This window comes from Lolium perenne, chromosome 2 (genome assembly GCF_019359855.2).
Source record: "Lolium perenne isolate Kyuss_39 chromosome 2, Kyuss_2.0, whole genome shotgun sequence".
Classification (NCBI taxonomy): Eukaryota; Viridiplantae; Streptophyta; class Magnoliopsida; order Poales; family Poaceae; genus Lolium; species Lolium perenne.
The window spans coordinates 86,182,235-86,193,419 of record NC_067245.2 but is presented as its reverse complement, the minus strand read 5'-3'; the positions used below and the strand labels follow the sequence as shown (position 1 = coordinate 86,193,419).

The 11,185-nt window shown below is 43.0% G+C and overlaps 1 protein-coding gene across 1 annotated transcript; it reads right to left on the bottom strand.

Annotated features, from left to right (window-relative positions):
• Positions 1-3,619: 3,619 nt before the first annotated feature.
• On the bottom strand, positions 3,620-9,151 carry LOC127333165 (probable proteasome inhibitor). The gene is made up of 9 exons (XM_051359497.2): positions 8,866-9,151; positions 7,504-7,690; positions 6,405-6,572; positions 6,040-6,093; positions 4,749-4,826; positions 4,622-4,653; positions 4,480-4,540; positions 4,310-4,387; positions 3,620-3,946 (listed from the first exon to the last, which is right to left on the bottom strand). The coding sequence occupies exons 1-9, from the start codon at positions 9,026-9,028 to the stop codon at positions 3,877-3,879; spliced, it is 891 nt and encodes a 296-aa protein (XP_051215457.1). The 5' UTR covers positions 9,029-9,151; the 3' UTR covers positions 3,620-3,876.
• Positions 9,152-11,185: the final 2,034 nt, after the last annotated feature.

The following is an 11,185-nucleotide window of genomic DNA, read 5'->3' as shown; positions in this document are numbered from 1 at the left end:
GAAGCTTGCTCTCTAGGGTTCCTTGGACACCCTAGGTGGGCAAGAGTGGTCTGGAAGCATCTGGGCTATGGATTTGCTCTTGACAAGATTGTGAAGGTTTGGAGGCTACCTCAAAGTCTACCACAAGTGAGCTATTCCTTCGTGGGATAGGCTCCGAAGAATAGGGTGAGTCTTCGTGGCGTGGGGAATCCTTCGTGGGACCTCCACCCCTCCAAACGTGACGTACCTTCTTGCAAAGGAAGGGAACACGGGAATAAACCCTCGTCTCCGCGTGCTATCGGTCATCTCTAACCGAACTCCTTACTTGTGATATAACTGCCTGTGAGAGCCTTCGTGCTCGAGTTACTTGTATCCTCATATAGGTTGTCTCACCTAGTTTGCATTAGGCTCACCTTTATATTCCGCAAAGCCTAATATTGCACAGAAAAAATTAAAATCTGTAGAAACCTATTCACCCCCCCTCTAGGTTTACCATCTCTGAACTTTCACTTGTCCACCGCGGCGGCGAAGGAGAGCGTGGAGGCCTCATTGTGGATGAACTTGCCAATGGTTTCGTGGTGTTCATGAAGGCCACGAACAAGCTGAAGGAGGAGGGCATGAGTTTCGAGCGGGTACCCGAGATCGCGGAGTTTGTCGGAGATGGTCTTGAGTTTGACGATGGCTCGATGTACATGCTAAGGGGGTTCTCAAGTTGTTTCGTGTTGCGGAACTCGTCGGAGAGAACCATGGCACGGGTGAGACCGTTGTTGCGGAAGAGCGTCTCAATTGCCACCCAGATGGCGTGGGCGGAGGCAACCGGGGAAGAAACCGCCGTGCGGAGCTCTAGCGAGATGAGGTCATACAACCACGACTTGACGATGGCGTCGAGGGCGACCCACTCCGGATCAGCAGGGTTGGCGGCATCGGTGACGACGTGGTCGAGAAATTGGTAGATGACCAGCTTCATCTCGACGCGGTCCCGCCAGAGCGCGTATGAGCCGCGCTGAAGGTCGAGGATGTCATCGATCTGGTTTAGGAGGGAGATGGTGGAGAGGGTGAAGGAAGTGTCGCGAGGGAGAGGCGCGCGGAAGGCTGGGTTGAGAGTGGTGGAGAGGGAGGAGGTCGTGGCGGCGGAAGTGGCCGCGCTAGTGGCGGCGGAGGTGGCCGCGATAGTGGCGGCGGTTAGAAGTCCAATACCATTTATATAAGAAGAGAATGTGATGCGCTAAACACTGTATGTTTTATTGATCTCAACAGTTACAAATATAGTCTCAAACAGAGGGAGGCGGTGGAGATCCTAGCTACACGCACGATACGTGCGATGCATGCGCAGGTAAAGAGATAAAGATAAATGACTTGGCTAAACATAGACCTAGTCTAACAGATACGAGAGAAATGAGTCCAAAGGCAATCAAGCGAGTGAATCTCTTGTTCTCTTTGACATCTTCTCCTAGATGGGAATCTCTCACTTTCGGTGTGTTTGTTACCGGGTTGTGCGTAATCACGGAAGAACTTTCTGGTGATGCGTCGGTTCAAAGTTAAAACACTGGCGCCGCTAACGGAAAAAAGGAAGATGTGCAGAAATCAGTGGTGGAAGAAATAATCTCCCGTCCATAAATGTAACATTTAGCTTAAATTTGAGCTAATTTAAATCACAACCATTATTATTGATGGAGGGAGTACTCCGTACATTGGATGGCGCGTGCACTAACTACAGAAAATCTCTGTGCGAGCCTGGTTGGTCCATGCATGTTTGTTGAGGGCCACTTATGTTGGGATGGACGCCAGTTTTTCTTTCCTTTCATTGATGTTTAGTAGGCAGTAGGCACAACAAGGGTCTCTGCCGAGTTCACCGGAGAAATGGATTAGAGAGCTGTCCAGCCTAAGCAGCCCGACTGACACTAGAAATTCATCGACCTAGCCGGGAGTAGCCACCATAATTGGTTGGTGTACAATACATTCCCGCAAGCACAACTAGCATTTTTTTGGCCGTTGACAACTCTAGAGCCAACCCCGGACCCCCACATCGGACTCCAGCTGAGTTGGCAGAACGTTTTCGTCGGGATCTTTGCTTCAACTCTGACGAGATTTGTGTTTGGAGTCACCGGTGCGTGCGGCTCTTCTTCATCGACGATGGCGAGTATGACCACACATGCATGGTAGCATGCAAGGTACCCTAGGAGGAAATTAACAGCCTACAACTTGCGAGCAGGATGTTATTTTTGGAGGAAGGGAGAGATGTGTTATGGATCAGCCCATCAAACATGCAATCCTATCCCTTAGTTAGAGTCCTAGTAGATTAACCTGCTTTTTTAAAGAAATACTCAAATCAGTTTAGAAACCGTATCATAGTTTGAGTATTACTACCTTGTTGGCCAAGTCTTGTCTACCGTATCATAGTTTAATAAAGTAGAGAAGAACATTGTCATTACATTTTTATATATTTTCCAATAATTAGGGTTATTTTCTACCCGGCCACAGCGTAACAGGATGGCGGAAAGATGGTGGCCCCTAGTGAGGTGGCATGGAAAGAGCAAGTAGGGTCGATATACATATTTAGGTTTTAATTCCTCTTGTGCAGCTTTTCTAGATATATATTTTTTTCCATCATTTGTATTTATATCTATATTTATAGTTTCCTTGTAAGTATTTCAGAACAGTAATATGCCCGCAAGTAAAATAACAGGAAGGTCCATTGAAACAAGCTTCGGACCTACTTCCTCTAGTGGTACAGATTTATCTTGATCCGCATATATCTAGACCCAATTTAGGATGTAGATACACGTAAATTTAAACAAATCTGTGAAAGTTAATTTGAAACGAAGGGAGTAGCTCGGTACTAGAAATGATGGTAATATATCCGACTATACTATGCTTATAGCAGTAGCACCCTATAACAATCGTTGTGTCGACGAGAAAAGAAGGATATCGTGTCGCCTATCGCTCTTTGCTCATTCGGGTATCCACATTTGCGCCTTGCAGAGCCGTAGGTAGCTCCTCTTCTCGCTTCAACGAGTTTTGCATCCGTAAATGCACACGCGTATGCAAGCACTAAATAATTCCGTACGCCGGCGGCGGCACAGGGCATGATGCGTGGGACCTCGGACCAAACCAGTCTGCCGTGGGCAGAGTCCTGAAACATTCCCCTCTTCCCAAACATAGGACTACCACAAAGGGGCAATGTCGAATGATTCCAACCGGGTCTCATGCCGAACTTTTTTTTTTTTTTTTTGATATGATCTCATGCCGAACTTTTTAACACGGCAATACAAAACCGTTGGGGAGAAAAGAGCAGAGGAAAAAACGAAAAAGGCAGAACGCGAGGGAGGCCCATCACGACGCGTAGACGACACCAAAAGGCGTCTCCAGCAAACACATCAGTACATTACCCACCGGGCCGGGACAAAAGCTAATAATGCCCATAAGCGCTCTGGCCCCTCCTCTGCCAGTAACCACCGTGCATTGCTTTCGCGAGAGCCATTGCGACGATCTGGATGGCACCCAGGAGATGGGGATATTCCACGGCTGCCGGCTTGAAGATGCACCCAGCGATAAGCGACAAGGGCATACTTTGCCATACGTTTCCATCAAACAGTCTGTCAACTTCAACACCATTAGTTTAGGCGAGAGGCAAAGGGAATTACGAAGATAGCTCTATATACAGTTGCCAAATCGACTGTGACTAAGCACGGTTTGGAACTACAGGTAATAGTGTATCACAGAAACAGAAAGTTTGCATATCCATGTTTACAGGCAGAGTTTGTTGGCACTAGTTGCCATACAACAGCTCGTTTTTAACTTTCACCAAGGTCGCTCGCTCTACCTAGGCACGGTAAACAAAGCAGCTTTATTCCGAAGGGAGTGGGCGTCACCGTGTCAGGCCTCTCAACACGAGTCTCAGAAATCCGGATCTTGCTGGAAGAACTGAAGGTCTGGGTGGGTGCTCCCGCCTGGATGCCTCGGACGCCTGCATGAGAAGGAAATCATTAGGTCAGCATCCGACGTTGATCGCAGCCTCACGCAGCGGTTGCCCAGTGAAATCCAACTACACATAGCCATCGACAGATTTAACAAGATGTCAGTGCCATCTTAAAAGCCTCCATAATTATGTGGGGGCACATGGAATTTTTTATATACAATATTAGTAATCTTGTGGTGGGTGCTCGGTAACAGTCCGCACTACCCAAATGAAATATTTGAAGAATGGTTCGATTCATCCTTCCTGGAAACTGGAGTTGGAACCTATCTAAAGCAGCAGTATCGAGTGCAATAATAGGCCATCCTCAACCTTACTAGATGCTAGCAAAATATATTAGAACAATTAGCATACCTCACAAAGCGGCCTGGTTCGAATCCTGGAACGTCAGGCGGGCCAATTGGATCGTAACGGCCACCAGGTGGAACACTCCTATAAAGAAATATTCGTTTCCATTTAATAACTGAGGGCATCAAAAAACAAATATTGCAATGGCACAAGAAGTGAAAGAGAACTGAACATACCCAAGGCCACCAGGTGGGGCAGCAAAAGGAATGGAGGGAAAGAAACGCGGGTCATTTGGACCTGTAGTATCAAATATGTTGTAAGTTAGACTGCACAGAAGCACAAATATAACGAGATTCTGGAAAATGGACAGAACATTACCAACGTGCATACCACCACCACCCCTCCCACCACTGCAAAAAAAAAAAAAAAGGAGACACGGTTACTTGTGTCTGAAGCTACTGATTTGTCAATGCTTTTTACATGAACTGTATGATATGAGACAAACCTGTGAGGGTAGAAGCCTGCACCAGGAGCAGGGAAGAGGTCATCATGACCAAATGGAGCTACGGGGGGATAAATCAATCTGTACCATAATACATAGATGAAAATATTAACCACAATATCAATACCCTGTAAGAACCTTAATAATGTACAAGAGTGATAGGGAGTGCAATTTTTTTTATAAGATATTCTTGTAGATCGACTTTCTTTAAATTAAACTTGTACTATGGATCTAACATATGCAAACACTTGAATTACTTGACCTTCAATAAATATTTTCCTTATTTTTTAGCAGCGAGATTTATAAAACAATGTGTTAAGACATACGACATACAATACATGTCATAAATGGTACCAGTAGCATGTCCAAAAGTAACAATGATCACTACATGGATTTTCTTCTATTAGTTTTGACATACATCAAAAGAACTCATTTACTCAAATGCATAAATCAAGATAATCTAAAATAAGCTTTAAATATGTTTTTTTTTTAACTGAGCTTTAAATATGTTGTAATAACAGTATCAATAGTTTGCAGTTATATTCATTGCAAGTTGCGATAGAATATTCATGCTTGTGAAAACTGAACAAGGCATGTTGATATCAGGACTCATGAAATCTCCAAGCTACGGACCAGGACATTCAGCTTGTAACCAAGGCAGTTGAAGGCTTATTTGAAACAGAGGAATTTCATTAGGATTGGAACAGCATATGACTTTGCTAGAATTTATTTTTTTGGATTATAAGAACCTATGGATTACAATAGGAAACTTCCATTGCCCCAACCTCATGTTAAAATTCTTTAAAGTCCAAGGCATAATAGTTTCTCTCCCCTCCAAAATTCCTATAGGGCATCCAAACAGCAACATGTGAAATTCCCAAATTTCACATTCTTCTAGGAATCCACAAGACATGGTACTAAATTCCTGTGTTATCATATTCCTGCGTTTTGTGAGTCCTAAGACTGAAACAGGGCCTAACTCCTAAGCCATGAAAAAAGTTGTACCAACTATGTTCACTAGTTGCTAAGCCTCAGCGCGTTGCATCTTTTGTTTTTTTCATGATATCCTACTATTACTAGAAACCTGAATACATAGATACTAATTATGATGGATAGCACCCACAGAGAAAATATCAACAAAATACAAAAAATGTATGCAACGAGCAATTATCCTGCACCCCCGTTCCCATAGAAGGGGTATATGATAGAGAATGTCCACACAAAAAGCAAGATGAAATGAAAATGTCTGAGGTCATATTCATTTTTTTCGATAAAGGGGAGGTCATGTTCATACCCAGCAGGTTCAGTAGTCACTCTTGTAGGATTTTCCCGCAGAACATTATCCGAGCTGGAAGAAAAGTGCCATTCGTTAGAGAATTATTAACAAATGGATCCAGTACAATGCAAAAGCTTTGAATGTTATACTCTAGTTACATTCTTAAGTAAATATAAGCAAAATCAGCAGAATATAACAAGAAAATAGCACAAGTTTCAATATGACTTCATCCAGCCATTTAAACAGACACATGTAAGTAATTACAGAGGGCAATACACGCAAAAATTGCAAGAAGATATACAGAAAACCGGCCTGATGTTTAGTGTCAAAAGAGGGGAGATTTGTAGCTTTTCATGAGAAGTCCAAAACCAGCACAAAAATACCTGTTCATCGATGAACTGCTCTCAACATCTGGCTTCTGGGAAGCAACTGAGTCTTTGCCATCCAATTTAACCAATAAGCTCGAGTTAAGGGTATCAATGAAGCCCGTGAAATTCTTGTACATATCCTTATAATTCTTGGTCTGTTCTTCAGAGAAGAAATCCTTTACACTGCATATGACGAATGGAAGTCAAAAACTCAAAACCGTAAAATGGAAGATCCACAAGTGGACAGAATTATTCAAGAAAAAGTCAGCCAACAGAACAAGTACCAAAATATTGACACACTGTTAACTGTTGACATGGCTTTTGCACTGAATCAAATTCAATCCAATAAAGTTAAATTCTATACTAAGGCAATCGTAGCAACCAAAGTAATCACTCAGTAGCAAGCTGCAGCATAATATCTCTCATGCCGATTAATACAGCTGACTAGCTGAGGTAATTAATACTCCATCCGTCCGTGTTTAATTGACGCGGGAATGCATGCATGCTCTACTAAGCTAGCCTCAGTTTTGCGTCGATTAAATAAGGACAGAGGTAGTACAAGAATGTGTTTGGTACCAACTACTTTTACTGACTGGCAGAGTTTATGTGCATTACAATAGAGTCCAAAAACCATAACAGTAGCTCAATCACCAAAGTAGTTTCACATGTACCGCACAAAAAATGTGTTACACAGCTACAGCATAATTTATAGGGTGGTTATACTTCAAACATCCAAACAAAGAAGTCTTGAGTTCAAATGGCATGGCTAGAAGTTTGTGTTATTATTTTTCCAAGTATTTTAGTTAGTCCAAATAGAGCATCACAACCAACTGAATTTACACCCAGGAACAAAGAAAAAAAAAAATCTCAATGAGCCCCACTTGTTAGTAACTAAGTAGTAGAGATGGTGAACAGATTATCACCACCAGCTGGAATTTTTACAGGAGCTAAGATACATACTGTACATACATCCTAGAACATATAGATAACTCTGATATAGTCTAACCCTGCAACTATCCGCTTCATACTAGTGAGTTGTAGTAGCAATAAGAAAATCCCATGGAACCAAAGAATGGGCTAAGACAAAACAATGGCGTCTAAGACTGAAACATACTTGATCTGAACATTGAAGGGCTCCTTGTGCTGTACTTCAAGATCCAGCACATCCATAGCAAGAAAGTCACCAATGACTAGACATTTCATTAAAATGCGCTTCTTCTTGCCCTCCTCCTCCTTGGAGTACAGAAAGGCATAGCAGTTTTCCATACTGTTCCACCCATCAATCCCCACCTCCTCATCGACTAGAATTTGAACACAATAAAAATCATCACTTATATATACTAAAGGATCATAATTACAATAAAAGTCATGACTCTCACACAGCCACTTTCGTCTTCAAAGTGCCGATTAAATGTACTACCTCTGTCCATAAATAGATGTCTTAGATTTATCAAATTTTGGATGTATATAGACACTATTTAGTGTATAGATACATCTAAATTTAGAAAAATATAAGACATCTATTTATAGATGAAGGGAGTAACTAAAAACCACTAGAGTTGCCCCACCTAAGCTTGACATATATAAACAATAAACATCACTCTCCACTAAAATATTACACTTGGTATATTCTACCTGGAATTATAGTACTCCAGAGGGAGTACAATAGGAATAGAATGGCATGTCTAAGAATCTATACTTGGTCCTATCTGATAGATTACTGGGAATTGGAAGTAGTTGCTCTAGCTCTAGCTGAAAGAAATCCCCCACCCAAGTTAGGTAACTAATAGGTAGGCACTCAATCTAATTTGTATTATCGAGTAAAGACTCGACTGTTCACTTGCATCACACATAATTAAGCTCCACTGCACCGGTTACACAACAATACTTTAACTTCCGACTTCCAGAGTTTTGATGTCTACGCCCAGCCTATTAAGATATGTTTCGCTAGAAAAGTAATTCTAATTTTACACTTTACATAAGACATGGGTGATATGAACTTTCTCTCTTATTGTGTACAGCATTTACAGTCATACTCTTGTGTCCTTAAAATATATACACACACCAGAACAGAACACTGCAATAATCAGGTAGCACAATTGTAGCACAAAACAGCTCTGACTAATCAAATTATCCAAGTCTGAAGCATAAGTTTCAGTAATGAACTTAAGCAATCTACATATAGTGGAAACAGCATAGCATAGTAACATATCGTGGATGATTAGGTTTTCAATCACACCGGCAAATTACTAACTCAGAAACAGGAATTTCACTCAATTGCCTAGATCAAACTGCTAATTTAGATCAGAATATCTAAGTATAATAAAAATATCGAGTCATACATATCTATTCGCGGAGTCAACCGCAAAATCATCAAAACAGATACAACGCGATCCCTAAAGCATGGGGTCAGACTAGGGAACGCTCATACTGAAAACCGAAACCCTAGGGCTTAATCGGGGAAGGAGGAGCTCACCAGTGGGTGGGGGGTCGGTGAGCGCGGCGGGCCCGACGGCGCAGAGGGAGTACCCGGCGGCGAGGAAGGCGGCGTTGGCCGCGAACGCGACGCCGTCGTGGGCGCCGCGGAAGGCGGGGCGCGCGGCCTTGACGACCGCCATCGCGGCCGCGTCGGTTACCATGGTGTCGCTGCGGGCGGTGGTCGGGGCTGGCTAGCGGTAGCGGAGGCGTCGGTCGGCGAAGCGGTGGTCGGGGGGTTCTGGAGGACCTCTCCCGTTTTCAGATCGCTCTAGGGGTTATAAGGACTCTGCTAGTTTTCACATGGTAAGAGCATCTCAAAAGAGATGATTTACTTACATCGTGTTTTGCCTCTCTCTTTTTTCTGTTTTTACATTACCTATTTTTTTGCTGATAAAAATCAGATGATGTAAAAATACATCACCTCTTCTCTAAAAATGCTCCAGGAGATGTTGTGTTTGACATCACCACCTAGCTGATATATATTTTAGATTTGCAAACATATGGATTAATCTCATATCAAAATGATTTGAAAACATAAATAAAATCCAAACAATATTAAATATTACATAACACGAATAGTTCATTATTATTACACGAATAGGTCTTCATCAACTTGCACACAAATCAACTCACAAGCATGCATGATCACACCCGATGTAGCACTCAATGAAGCGGACGACGCGGTCTCGCTGCCGTGCATATGCACTGGATGCCCCATCAACTCGTAGTGATACCAGTCAACATCTTGAGCACGCTTGTTCCCATTGATCATGTTATGCATTACAAGCCATCATGATGTACCAAAGGATCTCTTGATCCCAGAACTTCGTCAGACCTCTCACAATACTAAATTGGGATTTCAGAATCTCAAATGCTCTCTCAATATCCTTTCACGCTTGAGTATAGTGAAACTCTTGTTGTTTCTTACCTGAGGGGCTGACGAGAGGCTTCACAAATGTAGCCCACTTTGGATAGAAGCCATCAGCAAGATAGTAGTAGCCTTTGTCATAGGTTCGGCCGTTGGCTACAAACCGCACCGTCGGTGTCTCTATGTTGGCTAGCTTTGCAAAGAGCAGTGATCTATGATGTCTTTGCAAGAGTGCGGCATGCCAAAGAAAGCATGCGAAATTCATGTCTCCTGGTCAGCAATTGCTTCAAGAATAATAGTGGAGCCATTCTTGTATCATTTGAACTCTCCATGTCAAGTTGCTCGATAGTTCTTCCACCTCCAATACATGCAATCAATGGAGCCAAGCATGCTAGAAAAAATATGGGCGGTGTTGTTCGCCAGAAGCTTAGTCGTGTCCTGAGCATTGGGAGCTCTCAAGTACTCCCTACCAAACACCTCGAAAATGGCAACAACAAAACGGTGGACACATAGAATGGCGGAGCTATCACTCATTGCCAAGTTGTCATTGGCAAGATCCACTGGAATTACATATGCCATCATGCGCAATGCACCAACCACCTTCTGAAATGTGCTATGTCCAAGTAAGCCGGCTGCATTTCTCCTTTGCTCAAAGAAGGTGTCGTTCAACTTCACCGCACTACTAGGAAAAGGCCTAGCCGTAAGATGGGTGTTAGTGGCGCACCAGGAAGGCAGTGCGCCACTACTACTTAGCAGTGGCGCACCGGAAAGTGGTGGGCAACTATTAAAAATGTAGTAGTGGCGCACATCTCCTGTGGTGCGCCACCACTAAGTTTGACCATGGGTTTGACCCAGCCTTATACATAGCAATGGCGCACCATGCAGAGGTGCGCCACAACTATTTTTGTAGAAGTGGCGCACCTCTACGTGGTGCGCCATTACTATGTAAAAGGGGATGATGGACATGTTTGGGCATCACTTAGTAGTGGCGCACCATGCCCAAACATCCCCCCCCCCCCTGGATCGCCTTTTCGAGTTTGGAAAAATAAAAGAAATAGATAAAAAATTCAAAAAATAAAATCCTTTGAACTGCCCATGTATTATGTAATCTAGCTTTCATCAAAATTTGAAAAAATGAATTTCGATATATTATGCAAAATGGCGTCATCTTTCTGTAAAACGGGTTTTCTGGTTGCATATGACCTCCGATGAAAAACTTTTTTATATCAAAATCGATCTACGCGAAATTTCCTATTCGAATTCAACCGCCTACGGCCGTTTGGAGAAAAAATGGATTCGTCAAATTCAAAACAGAAACATGACTTTTTTCAGGTTTTAGATTTTGGGCAAAAAATAGGAAAAAATTAGCGGTGGCACACCCATGCCTTGGTGCGCCACTACTAAGCTTCCCGCCCACGAATTTCGAAATGGGATTCAAAATGGGAGGAGC

Coding starts and splice junctions, on each gene's coding strand:
- LOC127333165 (XM_051359497.2), bottom strand. CDS start 9,028: ATGGTAACCGACGCGGCCGCGATGGCGGTCGTCAAGGCCGCGCGCCCC. Junction 6,094..6,404: donor AGCAGTTCATCGATGAACAG/GTATTTTTGTGC, acceptor CTTTTCTTCCAG/CTCGGATAATGTTCTGCGGG. Junction 4,541..4,621: donor TGGTGGTGGTATGCACGTTG/GTAATGTTCTGT, acceptor TTGATACTACAG/GTCCAAATGACCCGCGTTTC.